Genomic DNA, 19,124 nt, shown 5'->3' with positions numbered 1-19,124 from the left:
AACGAAATAAAAGTGTTCCACAACTGCAGTATAAATGTTGGTGTTTTGGATGTGTTGAGTGTCTATTACAGTGTGTCTTTGTTGAGTGTCTATTACAGTGTGTCTTTGTGTGGTTTTCAAAGACCCGTTCTCTTGATTGTGAGACCAGACTAGGGTATTTAACATGGGAAATGAGCTTGTTGAAATTAATAGTTAATAGTTTGTGTTCAAAGCAGTTACTTTCAATCACAAGTTGCTGATATGTGTATGCACGACAACCTTAGCCATCTACCCATCACAGCACAAACGACAGTGTGTCTTTGTGTAGTTTTCAAAGACCCGTTCTCTTGATTGTGAGACCAGACTAGGGTATTTAACATGTGAAATGAGCTTGTTGAAATTAATAGTTAATAGTTTGTGTTCAAAGCAGTTACTTTCAATCACAAGTCGCAGATATGTGTATGCACGACAACCTTAGCCATCTACCCATCACAGCACAAACGACAGTGTGTCTTTGTGTAGTTTTCAAAGACCCATTCTCTTGATTGTGAGACCAGACTAGGGTATTTAACATGTGAAATGAGCTTGTTGAAATTAATAGTTAATAGTTTGTGTTCAAAGCAGTTACTTTCAATCACAAGCATTTCAGTAAACCTACACTAACCCCTGGATCCATTCCGTGGTTCTCGCGATCTCAAGAGCCCTGCAGATATACAGCATGACACGACACATGTACACATCAAATTTGGAATAGAATGTAGGTACAATATGTGTCCATGATGTCCATATTTGCTTTCCAACTGCATCCTCGTTGTAACTAACCTTGCTGGGAGCGTGTGAGCGCCATCACAAATTAAAAAAATTAAGCATTTGGCTCCAAATTTCCAGGCATCATATACTCAATAACACCTACAAATCTGAACAGAAATTACCTCCTAATTATCAAATCTTTAGTAATCATATACAAGAATTAAGTTGTCCTTTAATCTTACATTAAATATCCTCAGCGTCGGCATCAGAAATATGTCAGCTATTCAAGGTGTTTGATATCCTTTGACCCCCATTTGGAGAGCAGAGCTGGTAAATCAAATATGACAGTCCCTCCACCTGAATGATCTGGCAAATGATATTGTCCACTTTATAGTTTATGATGATGTGTTTTATTGTCATGAATAGTATATATACAATGTGTCTATTTCACAATACTCTGATTCATTTCTAAACCATGGATCTGTAAATATGCCCAAGTTCATTCCATGTTTTGAGTTGGAGAGTACTCTTAAAGCATCTTGGGTGAAAATCTTATCTCTGTATAAACAGTTAAACAGGCCTGATAAACAATTATACACACCACAGTGGCTTATTTCAACACAGGCCTGATAAACAATGGCTCACTTTACCACAGGCCTGATAAACAATGGCTCACTTCACCACAGGCCTGATAAACAATGGTGTCCTTCACCACAGGCCTGATAAACAATGGCTCACTTCAACACAGGCCTGATAAACAATGGCTCACTTCAACACAGGCCTGATAAACAATGGTGTCCTTCACCACAGGCCTGATAAACAATGGCTCACTTCACCACAGGCCTCATAAACAATGGTGTCCTTCACCACAGGCCTGATAAACAATGGCTCACTTCACCACAGGCCTGATAAACAATGGCTCACTTCACCACAGGCCTGATAAACAATGGCTCACTTCAACACAGGCCTGATAAACAATGGCTCACTTCAACACAGGCCTGATAAACAATGGATCACTTCAACACAAACCTGATAAACAATGGCTCACTTCAACACAGGCCTGATAAACAATGGTGTCCTTCACCACAGGCCTGATAAACAATGGCTCACTTCAACACAGGCCTGATAAACAATGGCTCACTTCAACACAGGCCTGATCCATCTGGGTTGGATGGTCAGGGTGAGATCTATCGGGGCAGGAGTATCAGGGTGAGTTCCATATGGGCAGGGTGAGTTTCATCAGGGCAGGAGAGGCAGGGTGAGTTCCAATGGGGCAGGAGGGGCAGGGTGAGTTCCATCAGGGCAGGCGGGGCAGGGTGAGCTCCATCAGGGCAGAAGGGTCAGGCTGAGTTCTTTCAGGGCAGACGGGTCAGGCTGAGTTCTTTCGGGGCAGGAGAGGCAGGTTGAGTTTTTTCGGGGCAGAAGGATCAGGGTGAGTTCCATCAGGGCAGGAGGGTGACTTTGCATCAGGGCAGGAGGGTGACTTCTATCAGGTTCCATCAGGCTAGGGGATCAGAGGTTAGGCCAAGGATGGTGTGCTCCATCAGCACTGTCAGCATCCCACCCCTCATCTCACTGTGTGCTCCATCAGGCCTGGGGGTCACGGTATTCCACATCAGGTTTATCACTGATCAGCTGTACCTCTCTCAAGCCCTTAAAATGAACACTTAAGATTGTCAACAGTATGAACTGAATAATTTTAAAGCTATCCCAAAGCTACCCTAGCAAGAGGTGATCGTAACTCCGATACTTTAACATAGATTTTACGCTAGTCGAGATCGCTTTGTGTAATGGGGTCCTAAACCCAGATTAGGCCTTATATTTTTACTTGTTGGTTTACAAAACTCAATGAAACCAGCTGATACTTAAAGTTAATTTGGAACTTAAATTTTAGATCAAGCATTTCATAAACCAACAATAAAAAAAAGACCTGTGAAGATCTGGGTTAGATTAGGTCAGCAGCAACCCATGCTTGCCGTAAAAGGTGACTATGCTTGTAGTAAGAGGCGACTAATGGGATTGGGTGGTCAGGCTCGCTGACTTGGTTGATGCATTTCATCGTATCCTTATGAGATTGATGCTCATGATGTCAGTCACTGAATTGTCTGGTCATTATTTACAGCCATCATATAACTGGAATATTTCTGAGTGTGGCGTTAAACAACAAACAAACAAACAAACAAAACAGAAAAGAAGGCTTTGTGGCCACTTGACACTGGCTAACACCCAAGTATTGTTGCCAACTTGTGGCTGATTGATGTAACATCTGTGTTGATTAACGCCACACTCACCAATATTCCAGCCATATGGAAATAACTTGGATCAGATAAGCCAGTGATTCGTCAATTCATACAACAAACTAAGCTTGCTGGGCACCTGCTCTAACCCGGAAAAGCCAAAAGGATATCAGTAGTAGTGGACACTGGTATTAATTAATGTATATCAGAAACCTAGGCTGTCTCTTCCTTTTAGCTTTAAGTCATTTAAAACAAGAAAACAGTGCCACTGGGCACATTAGAACTTTGTTCATTCAGTAGTGAATAATATGGAGGTTAATGTTAACTTTAACTAAAAAGAATCCCAATAAAACTTAAAGAATTGATAGGCACAAGGGTGGCTTTTATGTCAAGAAAAATCTGATTAAATGTAAAAATAATACACACAAGAAGCCCCTGATAAAAATATTTTATGGCTCCAAATTTCCGAACTCAATCTTGATAAGTATCTCTTAGATGTGCTTGCCAAGTTTCATTAATATAACTTACGTAGTTTCTGAGAAAACCTGTCCCCATTGCAAACACTACGCACAAAGTAAATTAATATGTATCAAGGGCTGTAACTGTGAATGGACAAATTCTAAGAACATGTAGCAAGGGATGCAACTCTGGGAAAAAAATAATTTATGGCACCAATTTTGGGAAGTATCTTTCAGATAGGCAAGCAAACTTTTATTCATGTAATTTAGTAGTGTCTGAGAAAACTTATCCCCACTTCACGCAGTATGCACTGAGCTGAAAGGCTTGGAGCAAGGTCCTTAACTCTACAAAACTGAATTTGACACACAATTTTCAAACTAATTTTGAAATCATGACCAGTAAAATGTGTGTAAAAATTCATTGCTCTAACTTCAATAGATTTTGAGAAAATTTGTCCTTATTGAGAAGCGGATGGACGGAGGATGGACAGACAAACTCTGTTCCTATATCCCCTGCCCCATATTATATCACAAGCTTGGATACTTCAGGACTGGTGTGATCTACTTATTTCAAGATGAGAAATATAACAATTACTATGTATCAACAAACAATGTAAGAACTGTGCCAAGTGGCCATGATAGTGGGCATCTGTCCAACCCACCTCTAGAACTAGCCTGATGTGAGCTTTGACCTTAGCTGCATCTTTAGACAGTTGATCTGTTTTGTCGGTCAGGGCAGCAGTCTTCTTATCAATAAACTTGAGAGCCTCGTCCAGGCTGAACTCCAGGAAGAAGCCAAATCCTACAGCTACACATATCCTGGTGGTATCGGGTCTGCAAACACACACAGGAAATACAGTCACACTACATCTTCTCGAGGACAGGGAGTTAAATGACTGTACAAGTCCAGTTTCCATCCTTGCCGAACTACGCTGGAATTTCTGGGCTTGATCGAAGCACCACTGGTTGCTATTACAATATCACATCTATGTCCCTGTTATTGACCAATCAGATTCCACCTTTCATATCACTTGTGATATGCATCAAATCACATGAGCACCTTCATTAAAAACATGAAAAGATTTAGAAAATATCTGCTGATGTCGAGTTGGTGGTACACATGCTTTACAAATCCTGCAATCGACCGAAAACTGCGCAGCAGTTTATGAGCCATATGTCGATTTTTTTATGCGATTTTGATTGGACTATGCATAGACTTGTTAGTTCAGCTAAAATATGACTCCATAACTCCAGACTAGTTCAGCAAGGGTGGAAACTGGACTTTTACATTTAGTTAAGAAGATGGTCAAACTATTGTTCAAATGTCAGAGAGTGATTAGTGTCTGTAATATCACAGGACTCAGCTGCCTGCAAAGACATTCGGCCCAAACCAGTAAGTGAAGCTGTCAACAGAAAAAGCATTTACATGTAGTCATCTGTACCTGCCAAACTAACTGATATAGTGGGAGTGAGTGAGTTGGGTGTGATGTGGGAGGAAAGCCCGTATTGATGCAGGTCTCTGACTGTTTCTGGTCTGCCCTAGGGATGCAACGCTGCACAGAGACTTGCAGTGCCGCCATAGACAACTGGGCCACCTGCCCCCCACCCACCTCACCCGCCCCCCATCACATTTGAATGAACCCTGGCCTGCGTGCATAAATAGCCTCAGCTGTAGATTATTTGAACCTGTGGTAAATTTTCCCAAACCAAAATTTCACAAAAGTCTAAAAACATTAAACTTTTATTAATTCTAGTCTAGTGCAGCAATTTACAAAAATAAAAAAGATTAACACATGAAGCAAGTTAATATTTTGATGTTTCCTAATTCCTACAAATTTCACTTTTTGAATTTTTCTGTATTTCAACTGTCCAACAATTTGCTTACAAACACACTTAACAAACATGTTTCTAAAGTTTCAAATTAATTTTTATTTTATCCCAAGACTTGACAGGATTTGCAAATAATTATTTTAAGCAAGTTAAAAGTAGAGGTCAAACATTGAAAAACAATAGTTGTAGCACAAAAATCATTTTTTTTTAATGTTCCTTGGGCCCATATTTGTCTGCCCACAATCAAAGTGAACACATTTTTACTTACACTTTGCCTTGAACATAAAAGTTACAGCCCAGATCTACCTGTGTCTTCAGTTCTCCGCCATCAGCATCCTGGAGATGAGAAAATATTATAAACTTGATTAAAGCTGAAACACAATACTATACTATAGTATTAGTTGTCAACCAGTCTTGAGGGGTAAATCGGGTGATGTACCCTCAGAGTGTGTCTATGTACCAGCGAGGACTACATAGCCTCTCACACAGGGTACATCACATTGTATAACCCCAGGGACCGGTTGACAGCAAGCTTTATCTTACCGGCATAATTTTTCCTCGTTTATCTCAGATGTTTTCTTCAGTATGGTAGCAAACCATTTCACAGACATCTTGACAGATACCAGACAACATACATACACACATTCAGTGTTGTCACCCTTGCATTACACCAGGATATGCATGGTCAACTTCGCTAAACTGCATTTGATAGGTGTTCAGTTATGTGATATATAGTCATACTATTGTATGAATGTGTGTTGACAGACTTAAAATGAATATTTTCAAGCCATGCAATCTGTTAAAGACTAAACTGTCACCTTTGTTTTTTCAATGACTGTCTTCAGTTGGAGGTATTCTGCAATCTGACTGTACACTTTGTCTCTTTCATCAAGTATTTTCCTGTGCACAAGATATTTGAAAACAATCATATCATGATCACTGGATAAAACATACATGCATGGTTTACATGTGACAAGTTAACACAAGAAAAGGGCTTTACACCCTAGCCTCATAACAACCTCACAGCTGTAGGATTTTTTGTTTGTTTGTTGCTTAACGCTGCACCCATGAATATTCCAGCTATATGATGGCAGTCTGTAATTAATTAAGGCTGGACGAGACAATCCAGTGATGGATATTATAGACATCAATCCACGCAATTGGGATACGATAACATGCATCAACCAGTCAGCATCTCTGACCACCTGATCCTGTTAGTCGCATCTTGCGATCTCATGACAAGCACAGTCACCTTTAATGGCAAGCATGGGTTACTGCAGACCTATTCTATGAGGGGCAGTAAACCTGTGGTTCATAGTTTGAGAATTGATCTACCTTGATGCATGATCTACAGTAGGGCACTAGCCGGGTACTCAACCACCCTATTATCCAACCCTACCCACATGGTCAGACAGAAATGTGAACATCAGCGACTTGAGCGTAACCATGGAGTTTTATGTTATTGTCACCGACCAAAGACGTATATATTAAATTAGGGCTGGGACGAGTCCAAATTTACTACCCGGATCCCCGACCCCCTATTACCCGACCCTACCCGGGTCCCCACTGCAGGTCTCAAGAGTTGGGAACAAAATGTCTGATTGGGAATTGTTTTACCGCAGCCCTGGCCAAAATTATTCAGATACACATGTATCAAATGATTAGATCATGTGTACACTGAAGTTGACTGAAGCTTTATCCCTACTGAAACATATACATGTCAAAAGTAATGTGAGCATCGTCAGAAAGAAAGAAAGAAAGAGTTATATGTGACTAACCACAGGTCAGGGTAGTCCTGTGGGTACCCGGGTCCTGCTCAGGACCCACCAGACCCAAGTTAGCTGTCCCAGCCCTTGCATATATGTCTTTGCACCAACTATAGTACATATACCTGTACATATACCTGTGTAGGTACATTTTATTTATTATCTGATTATGTGTAGCAGGATCATCAACATCTTCTAGTTCCAACTTTAGCAAGTCTGAATAGGTGAGTCATATAAGGGAACATTTTATAAGGAGCTGATAACCTTTCAAAAACAAACATGATCTTATACAAAAATATCAGATCAATAATCAGTGATAATTGAACTATGTTTAACTAAGATACCTTAAATCCTCTCTTAACGTTTCATTAAGGAACTTTTCATATTCGACTATTTTGGATTTTCTTTCTGCCATGATTGCATGAAACCTCAATGCATATCACATTTCTTGATATCTTGCTTTGACCATGCCTCAGTGACTACGACAATCAGTAAAAAGTAGTCAACCCGCAGGAGCTCGTTGCCGAGGGACGGGTTGTTTCTTTGTGTATTTTTATTCGTTCATTATGATTAACAATGACCATGTAAGTATCTACTCGACTTATGATTTCATATACAGTAATTTTTAAATTGATATTGTGAAAAAATGTGTCTTTGATAATCAAGTTATTAATATTCTATTATTCTAATGTATTCTAATTCATAGAAATGAACAGTCCCTGATACCCGACGTCACTTCCTCTCAAAATCAACATGGCGGAACTGCTGCTTGATTCCAACATTAGAGTTTGGGTTTTCTTACCTATAGTTTTAATCACATTTCTGATTGGCATAATTAGACATTATGTGACAATATTGATATCCTCAGAAAAGAAGTCCGAATTACAGCAAGTATCTGACAGGTATGTCGGAATGGATGTAGCTAATTTGTTTCGCCGGTTTTACGGACGTGCAGCTACAGCTCATATTTGCGAATATAAATTTTAGCATCGGTACAAAAATTCATTTTTTTGGCAATACTGCAGGGTTACTGGGTAAGACTGCAGATTACGGGGCGCAGCTTAAAGCGCTAATTGGCGACTTGATTAGACTCCTGTCTGTGGCACGCGTGCCTCGTTGATCCTGCCTTAGGGTTAGGCACAGGAGCATGTAACTAATAATAATAAGCAAATTCGCAAAAAAATCGTAGAGGAGGCACATGGCCCAGTGGGTTAGGGTATACTACACCCAGCCATAGGACCACATCACTACAATTCTATAATTGTTATTATAGAATTGTATATGGGTAGTACTGTGCCCCAACTCTACTCTTGGACCTTGGATTCCTTTTCTGACCCAGTTCCCTTGGCGATCTTTAGGGTTAGGTATTCCAATAAAACACACCTTCATGGTCCTTAAGGTTGAGTGCCCCTTGCCAAATAAAACAACCCTTTACGACCCTTCAGTTTAGGCGTTAGCTAGTTCACCGCTGTCAACGCGTTAATCCAATATAATTTAGTGTAACAATACTAACATGCATTATGTGTGATGTGCACAAGCTCCCCGTTGCTTTTAAATCCAAAAAAATGCACTCGGTAAAGTGCAGTACTCCCTAGGGTTTATTCATTCTATGACAACAACAACAATCTAAAATCAGTTTATATTCATGTCAAACATGTTTAATTTATGCGAAGCTAGTTACCGTTTTGTTTGGTGCTGTTTATGCTATAGCCCTATGATCCAATGATTTGTATGCAGGAAACCTTTTTGCCATCTTCATGATCATAGTCATGATTTTATAAGCTTTATGCATGCAAAGTGCTTTATTAATTGTTTGCTTTCTTACAGCCATGCACTCATCAGAAGCAGAATACTGAGAGAAAATGGAAAATATATACCAAAACAGGTAACTTATGTTGTTGCAGAAATCTTATTCTATTATTTCACTTCCCTACTTGAACATTGTTGAAAATGATGAAGTAATAAATTTCATAATTATATGCATTATTATTGTTCTGTTTTCCAGTCCTTCTTGGTTCGTAAAAATTTCTTCAACAATGCTGAAAAGGGATTCTTCAAAACAGAAAAAAGGGAAGCCCAGGTCAAGAATCCTATGACAGGTAAACTTGGTCATGTCGTGCTAGAGCTCTGTGTTATACATGTAGTGTAGGAAGACATTGACATGTAAAAGCATTGGGAGAGGGGGGGGGGGGGGGGGGGGGGGGTAAATGTAAAGAATCTCTTTAAGTATTCACTTATTATCTTGATTTAATGCTGTAAAGTAATAAACACAATTATTATTAAATTGATCCTGAAACATCATTTAATCATATCACATTGTACATGACTCAAGTGTGAAATACATGAAACTGAAGCTTCATCATGTTAATCATACCTTTATCAGACCCGACAATGATGACAGACATGATGAAAGGCAACATCACCAATGTTCTTCCTATGATTGTCATCGGGGGCTGGATCAACTGGGCTTTTTCAGGATTCTTGACCAGTAAGTAGACTAGACCCTTTTTGATGACCAAATAGTCTCTCCATATACAATGTTTAATCATTGAAAATAAATCTTATCTTTATCACATTCCGAGTAGGACTGGTACAAGGGTTATTAACAAGGGATTATGGGTTTACACCACTTTTAGAAACATTCCCGTCATGTCATATCAGAGGAACATCAGAAATGGTCTGTACACATTGTCCCCCTTCTCGGGAATCAAACCCAGGACATGACATGACAAGTCATGGCTTTTACCCTTGTGCCACCACTCAGGGTTATTAGTAATCTGGTACTACTGTAATGCATTTTTTCAGCTATAGATATTATATAATAGTTTCGATCATTTCCCTTATAAGTTATATTTTATATGAAGTTTGTTTACTTTTAAAATTTGTTTGAATTGGTAGCATATTTTTCTATCTTAGTATCTATTACATTTTAGTGTTTATTGTTAAAGTGATAGTTTTAGGTATATTTTAAGTCACTTACGTAATGTAGCTATTTATATATAGGGGTTAATAATAAGCATGAAAAGCAGACAAGAGAATATTTTGGTTCAACTTAATTTACTTTTTGAAGAAGGGGCGGTCGGGTAGCCTAGTGGTTAAAGCATTCACTTGCCGAAGACCCGGGTTCGTTTCCTGACATGGGTACACTGTGTGAAGCCCATTTCTGGTGTCCCCCTTCGTGATATTGCTGTAATATTGATAAAAGCGGTATAAAACCATACTCACGCACTTACTTTTTGAATAAGACATGAAATAGACAGAAGAAAATGCCTGTTCAGTATCTTGTGCTTGTGTTTTATTTTTAACATTTATACATGAACAGGAATGTGGACTATTGTTGACAGTGGTTGATGCATTGAGATTTAACCGAGTGTCATCTGCTTACAGCAAAGGTTCCCTTCCCTCTAACGCTGAGATTTAAGCCAATGTTGCAGCGAGGAGTAGAGCTGGCCTCTCTCGACGCTTCGTGGTAAGTCAGGATTCTGTGCCCTGTGTTCATGGTGTAAGAAGATCTCAAATGTAATTTATTTTAGTGCTCCCCTTTTCTTGCAAGATGAACCTGATGACATTAATGTGGTTTTCAGATTTAACTATAGCAGTGTACAACTTGAAAGTAATAGGGCCCTTGTCATAACCCTTATTTTTTAAATGAAACTTGAGGGGCCCCTAGATGCTGATACAATAGCAGCAAACCTCAAGGACTCCCAAGGTGAGGTGAAATGTCGCGTCCAAGATTATTGCACTTATATAGCGACGTGCATGCACGTGTGTGTGTGTGTGCGTATGTGTGTGTGTGTGTTTGGCTGCTTGTCCTAGTGCAGACTGATGCCGATTTCTAGTGCTAGGCCACTGAGATACCATGCCACAGTTTAACATGAATACCCCACTCAGACATGGTATACTGGCTTCGAGCTAACCAGTTCTTGTTTTAGCCCCTTAATGCTGAGCACCAGACAGGGTAACAACAAGTACCATCTTTTAGTGTCTTTTGGTATGACACAGATCAAAATCCGGACCTTCCGCTCTCCAGGCGGACACTCTACCACCAGACCACGGAGGCAGTCCAAGGACACCAAAACCATGTTAATATTGAGTAGTGTATAGGATAGTGAAATGAAGACATGGGATGCACTCATATAGATCCTGATAAATGTTAGTACCTTTTAATAATTTCCTGCTGCTATATTGGACCTGATTTAAGTAACACTAGTGATGTGCTTTTGATGTGTTGCAGGGTGAGCTCTGCCTCATGGTATTTTCTCAATGTGTTTGGGTTGAGGAGTATGTACACCCTTATACTTGGTCAAGACAATGGTAACTATGATCTTTATTGTTATTTGTTTCTTCACTACATGTTGTATGTATTCAGGGATGAAAATGAACCAAGACTGTCTGCTAGTGATAACATATAGCAATACCCCCCAAATGTTTGAATTTCTACTAATGCTTAGGATACCTTTAATATTAACAAAATTGGTCCAGGCTAGCAGGCTAGTCCTAATTTGCATCCCTGAACATGAACGGCTTGGGTTGTCCGGAAACTATTTTGAACACTGCGCTATATGTTGCCATATTTTTTGACCAGGATCTAGACTGTGTAAATATAACTGTGTGTGAAACTGGGACACTGTGTCAGTGTAAATTTTCGGGTAATCATAGACAGGTGGGTTGATGTCCTCATCGTGGAACAATAAGAATGGGACAAAATGGTGATTCAGGGATTCTTTTCAAAGCTGTGAGGACTGCATAATAGCCAAAAGCCTAGTTGCCGATACTCCCCAAAAAGCCATGGAATGTTTTTGAAAAATGTTAATTACCATTTACCTATTGCCTGTTGCCAGCTGCTGACCAGACGAGAGTTATGCAGGAGCAGATGTCAGGGTCGGCCATGATGGCACCTCCGGACCCCATGAAGGCCTTCAAGGCCGAGTGGGAGGCCCTGGAGGTGTGTACTCATGACTGGATGCTGGAGGCGGTGGAGGAGGAGCTCACAGGGGGCATCATCCAGCCAGAAACTATATACATCAAAAACAAATTTGCATAATCATTATCATTGAGCTATGTATTGATGTAAGTCATAAACTTTGTTCGTAAAAACAATTCAATTCTGATATTCTGACACTATACTAAGGACATCTTTGTACCATTTGTTGTTTAGTGTATAGAGGAATAAGATAAAAATACAGACTTGAAGTCAATATTGATATACTTGTCATCTATATGCTGTTACTGTGTATTTATCTCGAGTTTCCTTGTCATCCTACACTCCTCGTAGTTGTGCTCGGAAACAGGTGCCCCAGTCACCTAAGTCGTTGATTATTTACAAGTCGCCATGATATAATTGGAATATTGCTGACTGTGGCATCAAATGAGCATTAATAGCATATAAAGATTCACCATACATCATGCATGTTATAACATAGTTTACTGTATCAGTTGGTTGGGATGGTGGCACAGTAGCCCAGTCATCTAAGGCTCTGCAGTTTGCTGCGCAGAGTTACATCCCTTGGGTGCCAGAAACCTGCGATCCTGGGTTTGAATCTCTATACGCCCAGATTATCTGTCTAGGTTTGTAGAAGTATACCCATGTTTGTGGATTGCACCAAAGTGGTTAATGTCTAAGACATGCATTGATATGACTGATACAGTTTAAAGTGGCGTTGAACTCAACTCACTCATAATTCTGCTGCATGTATTGGTGTGAATGTTCAGAGCAGCTGCTCTCAAATCTCTGTGTACCATCCTCATCCATGATACACAAACCTTTCAGTTCTTCACGCTAGAAGAGTGAAAATAATATTTGTTTGGGAGAAGGAATTCTTGCACTGGTGTTTCACTTATGTCTGTCTGTGAAACCAATGTTTGTTTACATCATGCATTGTTATTTCTGAGGATGGGGAGTGATGTTTGTAGTCCGCGTTTGTATCATTATTCAGACTTGAGGAATGTCAAGAAAAGTGTGACTGTCAAGGAATGAGCAGTACTTCTTTTTTCCCTTTGTGTAATAAAAGTTCTCAAACAGGTTTCAGTGTTGAGTTGTATGTGAAGCATGTTCTGTTATGGATTGCTTTGTTTTTAGGGTTGATGATACAAATATTACTATGACCTTACATTGTTTAGGACAATATAACTGTTTCTAACGTTTAGGCCACAACATACTAGTTATTTGTTTCTTGGAATTGATGCTTCCATGCTTCAATATCTATCTGTCTCATTGTCTTCCTTACCTGATAGATTCAATAATAGCTTATCCTTGATATCCCACCCGTCCATGAGATGCTGACGTCTGACACCATGACAGTTATAGATGTATGGGTCATGAAATCTTGGAGAAGTCATGGAATTGTAGTTTTGAGTTTCCAAATCTAGGATTAGTTTTGGAAAATATTCTTTCATTCAATCGTAAAAAAGTCATGGCAAAATATAATAATTAATAATACATATTTTGACCAAAGTAAGAAGTTTGAATTAAGTGATTTAAGTTGGTTATTTTGTCTGGATTTTCATTGATATAATATAATGGAAAACTGGCATCATACCTTGGAAAAGTCATGAACATTTGTCAGACTTGTAGTGATGAATGAACCCTGATAGCCCTATCTTCCAAACCAGTAAACTAAGAACAGTAAACAAAATTGTCACTTTCTTGACCTCCACAAAATATGTTGGTATAGGAAACAGTGGAGGGTTTGTCCCAGGCAACCAGGAAGGTTGAATTTCTGTTGGCCCCGGCCCCTCCAATGTTACTTCGTGGGGACAGTGTAAACATAGTTACCTGACAATCAATGAGAAAGGCTGTCGAAAGGTGATTATTTTGTCAGCTATATAGCCAATATTTGCTCAAACCAACACATAAACATCCATACACCCACACACAGGATTCACCCACTTATAAGTCTGATAGTGGTAGACACGACCTCATGCATATATAAATAGATTATTACTTCCACTCAGTGAAGGTTGAGTCCTTCCCCCTGTCATATAATACTGCAACAAGCGACGTGAAACAATCTTCACTTCTCTGCTGTTATCTTGCTGTGTCGTCGCCATGTCTACCACTGGTTAGACTAGATTATCGCGATAACAGCTGGAATATTGCTGACTGGCGTCAATTAACATTCACTCATGTTCGTCCACACGCAAGATGGATGACCCATTATAAGACATACTTAAAAGCTATATTTAATCAAACCAACCACATTTTTTTCATTTTTCATGAAGATCCGGTTTAGAATAGGTCTTCAACGACCCATGCTTGCCGTAAAAGGCGACTATGTTTGTAAGAGGCGACTAATTGGATCGGGTGGTCAAGCTCGCTGACTTGGTTGATGCGCGTCATCGTATCCCAATTGCGTGGGTCGATGCTCAGGATGTCAATCACTGGATTGTCTGGTCCAGACTCGATTATTTACAGACCGCCACGTGTAGCTGGAATATTGTGCTGAGTGCGGCGTTTTATTGCACGATAAACAACTCCCTCTCGTCGTTTATTTCTTAAATATATGAGTAAAAATCACAACACAACAAATAGTGGTCTGTGCTGCGTTTTTCAACAAACAAACAAATTAAATGAAATGATACAACTGGACGGCTCGGAGTCAGTATGAAGTGTCTGAGTGGATTCCGGACTGGTACAAGCAGCCACACCGACACGTGCACATCGCTACATGAGTGTAATTATCTTCGACGTGACGTCTACCGCAATTTCACCAAGTCACCATTGTGTTACAATGGATACCCTACACCCATTCGTCATCATAACTTCGTTTCATAGAAAGTCAACACAGAAATTCTCTCGTCCGTGACGGTTGTTTTAAGCGTCGTGGCATTAATGTCGGTCTCAAGACGAAGCTATCCGATATGGTACACTGGATAATCGACGGTGGTGTTTCCCTGACTAAATTAGCTACTTTGGCCAGTTGATTGACTGACATCACAGATGAACAGATATGATGAGACTGCATCGCACAGAATGATGTTATATATTACTATTTTGTAAACCGTTTGTTCGTTAATCTCTTTTTAAAGATCACACAGCTGAAACCAGCAGAGATGAAAAAAATGTATTTAAAACAAACTACAAGCTACCCCTACCCCTAATTTTTAAAAGACAGTACGAGTACAGATAATTACACTCATGTAGCGATGTTCACGTGTGGCTGCTTGTACCAGCCCGGAACCCACTCAGACACTTCATACTTCCAACTACAAGCTACCCCTACCCCTAATTTTTAAAAGACAGTACGAGTATAGCTTGTGAGTTCACAGAATTTAGGGAATGACATGTAAAAACATAACGTATCCGTGTTGTCTGCGTCACGTGTTGAGTTGTGGCTGATTGTAAAGAGCATCTTCAAGATGTGATTATGTGTAATGATAAAGATGCAACCTTTTATTGGGGTCCATTTTTCCAACTTTCGTTCGTAACGTGTCAGTTCTGCAAACTGGAGACATGTACCTAGCTTTGTTCTTGAAACGTAATGAGTTTGAGACAAGAAAACCGATATGATGTGCGTAACTTCTCTTCATGTTCAAACCAACATTTGGGATTCCGTTAAAGATGCAAGTATATATTTATTAGAAGTTCTCATGAAGTATAGAAAATAAACTTAGATCTATCTCATGTTAGATATAATTTAAATACATTCAGTTGGCGTACTGAAGCTCTAGTGTTACCAAATCATATGTTGTAACAAAAATATATGCCCAAGGGGTGAGTTGAGTATTCATTGACTCCATTGTAACTAACGGTATAAACAGATACCTGGAGCATGAAATTAGTTCAATTTACACACTAAGTCTTAGTGGAGAATGAACCAAAATCGACATAAACCCAAACTCACTCACTAACTCACTCTGTAACACACACAATCATACATACCAATTTTAATTATCATATTTACATTCATTCATTCATAATTTACACTGTATAATCGTTGTCGGCGAACATACAATATCAACGGTAAGTTATAAAATGGAAACAATTTGGGTGGGTGTCGATGCGTCACCTATATCTTTGTGTTGATGTAACAAGTTCGTAAACTCTTAACAGGATATTTTCATAAGCGCTTCATCGAGTCTTCACACACTGGTTCGCTGTATGGAGCTTTCATCCCGGAAGCGAAAGCCAATCCTGACCTTTACCTTGATCAGTACTACTACTGTGATGGCACTCTGTCCACAAGGCTGAATAACAGGGGAAATACTCGACTGTGTCGTTGGCAGATTTCGGTCGCGGTGGATAACGATGAGACCAGAAAAGAAATAACGTTACCAGGAGGTGTTACAGCCGTAATCAATGTGAGTGGATTCAGGACAACTTGTTCACCGCCCAGAACGGGAGTAGTGCTTGTCGAGTACTGAGCCTAGCCATCAGTGAGACAAGATATTATGTCATTGCTTACCAAAGTTGTCTTTCATTATCAGATTCATGTATGTTTTGATCTTTATAATGATAGTATCAAATTATCACATTTATGTTCTTATTATTCAAGTAAACACATGTTCACATGTGATGTCGAAATACATCGAGTACATTATTTCCTTTTAAGGTGTATCGGCCCAAGAGGTCTTGTGCCAGTGTAGGACTAGATGTAGTGTAGATGTATCGGCCCCAGTGGTCTTGTGCCAGTGTAGGACTAGATGCAGTGTAGATGTATCGGCCCAAGAGGTCTTGTGCCAGTGTAGGACTAGATGTAGTGTAGATGTATCGGCCCAAGAGGTCTTGTGCCAGTGTAGGACTAGATGTAGTGTAGATGTATCGGCCCCAGTGGTCTTGTGCCAGTGTAGGACTAGTTGTAGTGTAGATGTATCAGCCCCAGTGGTCTTGTTCCAGTGTAGGACTAGATGTAGTGTAGATGTATCGGCCCAAGAGGTCTTGTGCCAGTGTAGGACTAGATGTAGTGTAGATGTATCGGCCCAAGAGGTCTTGTGCCAGTGTAGGACTAGATGTAGTGTAGATGTATCAGCCCCAGTGGTCTTGTGCCAGTGTAGGACTAGATGTAGTGTAGATGTATCAGCCCCAGTGGTCTTGTGCCAGTGTAGGACTAGATGTAGTGTAGATGTATCAGCCCCAGTGGTCTTGTGCCAGTGTAGGACTAGATGTAGTGTAGATGTATCGACCCCAGTGGCCTTGTGCCAGTGTTCAGTGTAGGACTAGATGTAGTGTAGATGTATCGTCCCCAGTGGTCTTGTGCCAGTGTTCAGTGTAGGACTAGATGTAGAGTACATGTATCGGCCCCAGTGGTCTTGTGCCAGTGTTCAGTGTAGGACTAGATGTAGTGTAGATGTATCGTCCCCAGTGGTCTTGTACCAGTGTTCAGTGTAGGACTAGATGTAGTGTAGATGTATCAGCCCCAGGGGTCTTGTGCCAGTGTTCATTGTAGGACTAGAGGTAGCGTGTACCATGTAATTTACATACAGAGAAAACAGTGCCTTATTACCGAAATATGTATCTAATGTGAATGTGTATTTACTATATTTAGCACCAGGGAATATTTAACTGTGTCCTTATTGGTTTTTACGAGCTATGGTAAAACAACTTGTATACACCATGTACACTAGCGTAAGTGAAAGATTGATCAAAGTTTTACTGTTAAAGTGTAACAAAAATCACAATGAAATGCTGCTCACTCCTACATACAAAATGTAAGACAGTGGTTGCATTAAAACGAATGATTTGAAACAAACAAAAGTTGTTTGAAGATTAAATGTTTTTTCAAAACTCAAACACATTAATTTTACTGAAGGAATTATTACTGCCTGCAGACTGAAGGCCATATGAGGCCCTACTGAGTAAAATTACTACCCCTAGTAAAAGTGGTTGCTTGTGGGGTTATTGTCTTCAATTAGTGAGGTATCCATTTTGCCAAGTCACATTGCACATTTATCCCAAATATATGATTGAGGGATAAAAATGATGCAAAGAGAAGTATTTTTAAGTATTCATAAGTCACATATATTTCAGGATCCAATCCTACTTAACTTATGTTTTTCTACCAATCAGATTGTAGTGGTACACTTTAGAAATACTTCTGGGCTAGAAAAGCTAGGTCCCAGCCCTTGCTTGTCTTATGAGACGACTTAGCAGAGTGGGTAGTCAGACTTAGTGACTAAGTTAATAGGGTCTGACCCTTATGATATGGGACGTTGCTCATAATATCAATCACTGGTTTGTCTTGTTCAGACTCCATTATTTGAAGGCTGTTATGATATGGCTGGAACGTTGCTAACTGTGGCATTAAACAACAAAGAAAGAACTATTATTTGACATGATAATTCATGAGCCACATTCCTACCATGTCTATCACTATCTATCCTTCAAATCTCAGTTACGATATTGCTGTAATATTGGGCTCAATTCACTCTCCTTTAGATACATTTGACATGTCTTCAATATCATTACATCAATGCTACTAGATGACGTCCTCCTCCTCATCATCGTCGTCGTCCTCTGTCCTGCGGGGATCCAACAACTTCGTATGGGACCTGAGCCGACCGCTGGGTCAGGGGGCCACCAGCATGGTCTACAGTGGCAGGAACAAGGTAAATACTGTCTGTGTTGGGCTATGGCCATCATGCTTACCCCTGGTGAAAACAGGAGTTTATGAATATAGAAGTCAGAATTTAGTCACTGGATGTCTCGTACACAAACAGGAGTTTATGAATATAGAAGTCAGACTTGGTTGTTGCATGTCATCGTTTCCCAATTGCGTAGATCGATGATCATGATGTCAAGCACTTGATTGTTTCGTCCAGACTCAATATTTGCATGCTGTCATAGATGGAATATTGTTCAGCGTTAAACAAACAAACAGACTAACGAACAAACCATTGTTAAGTATCTAGTGTATTACCCAGTATATTTTGATAATTACCTAGTCCAATTCACACTATAGCTGCATTCTTAGAATCTTAAGTCCAGTTCAAATGACAGGATGCTAGGAATAGCCATCCAATCCAATGAACCTATTCTTCATTATTGAAACGTCACCTGTACCTGTCTCCTCTTGTTGGATATGGTCTCCAGGACGTCTAGGATTGGCTGAAAGGATAAGGACTTACCCGCCTCAGTCTTAATACTCAGGGAAACAGTATTCCAGCGC

General features: G+C 39.9%; 3 protein-coding genes across 3 annotated transcripts in view; 2 read left to right on the top strand and 1 right to left on the bottom strand.

Moving 5' to 3' along the window:
• Positions 1 to 1,190: 1,190 nt before the first annotated feature.
• On the bottom strand, positions 1,191 to 7,516 carry LOC139445723 (protein UXT-like). The gene is made up of 5 exons (XM_071226927.1): positions 7,365 to 7,516; positions 6,073 to 6,154; positions 5,523 to 5,590; positions 4,087 to 4,258; positions 1,191 to 2,382 (listed from the first exon to the last, which is right to left on the bottom strand). The coding sequence occupies exons 1-5, from the start codon at positions 7,433 to 7,435 to the stop codon at positions 2,317 to 2,319; spliced, it is 459 nt and encodes a 152-aa protein (XP_071083028.1). The 5' UTR covers positions 7,436 to 7,516; the 3' UTR covers positions 1,191 to 2,316.
• A 251-nt stretch (positions 7,517 to 7,767) lies between these two features.
• Positions 7,768 to 13,043, top strand: LOC139445028 (ER membrane protein complex subunit 3-like). Its single transcript, XM_071226089.1, has 7 exons — positions 7,768 to 7,922; positions 8,848 to 8,905; positions 9,026 to 9,119; positions 9,404 to 9,508; positions 10,408 to 10,489; positions 11,255 to 11,334; positions 11,862 to 13,043. Exons 1-7 carry the CDS (start codon positions 7,774 to 7,776, stop codon positions 12,062 to 12,064), a joined length of 771 nt encoding a protein of 256 aa, XP_071082190.1. The 5' UTR covers positions 7,768 to 7,773; the 3' UTR covers positions 12,065 to 13,043.
• A 3,104-nt stretch (positions 13,044 to 16,147) lies between these two features.
• LOC139446780 (serine/threonine-protein kinase TBK1-like) overlaps positions 16,148 to 19,124 on the top strand; it is a 33,273-nt gene continuing 30,296 nt past the window's right edge. The window contains exons 1-2 of the mRNA XM_071228104.1: positions 16,148 to 16,320; positions 18,439 to 18,564. Of these exons, the coding sequence (XP_071084205.1) occupies positions 18,439 to 18,564 (126 nt within the window). The 5' untranslated portion in view covers positions 16,148 to 16,320. The remainder of the gene's footprint in view (positions 16,321 to 18,438; positions 18,565 to 19,124) is intronic.

This window comes from Haliotis cracherodii, unplaced genomic scaffold (assembly GCF_022045235.1).
Source record: "Haliotis cracherodii isolate W230 unplaced genomic scaffold, xgHalCrac1.p SCAF_6, whole genome shotgun sequence".
NCBI lineage: Eukaryota > Metazoa > Mollusca > Gastropoda > Lepetellida > Haliotidae > Haliotis > Haliotis cracherodii.
The sequence above is the reverse complement of the archived record's forward strand: the minus strand, read 5'-3'. Positions and strand labels throughout refer to the sequence as shown.

Excerpts from the sequence above, each read along its gene's own strand:
- LOC139445028 (XM_071226089.1), top strand. The coding sequence starts at position 7,774 with ATGGCGGAACTGCTGCTTGATTCCAACATTAGAGTTTGGGTTTTCTTA. Across the intron at positions 7,923-8,847 it reads TTACAGCAAGTATCTGACAG|CCATGCACTCATCAGAAGCA; the intron begins GTATGTCGGAAT and ends GCTTTCTTACAG. Across the intron at positions 10,490-11,254 it reads GCCTCTCTCGACGCTTCGTG|GGTGAGCTCTGCCTCATGGT; the intron begins GTAAGTCAGGAT and ends GATGTGTTGCAG.
- LOC139445723 (XM_071226927.1), bottom strand. The coding sequence starts at position 7,435 with ATGGCAGAAAGAAAATCCAAAATAGTCGAATATGAAAAGTTCCTTAAT. Across the intron at positions 5,591-6,072 it reads CAGTCATTGAAAAAACAAAG|GATGCTGATGGCGGAGAACT; the intron begins GTGACAGTTTAG and ends TCTCATCTCCAG. Across the intron at positions 4,259-5,522 it reads TTTTATGTTCAAGGCAAAGT|ACCCGATACCACCAGGATAT; the intron begins GTAAGTAAAAAT and ends GTGTGTTTGCAG.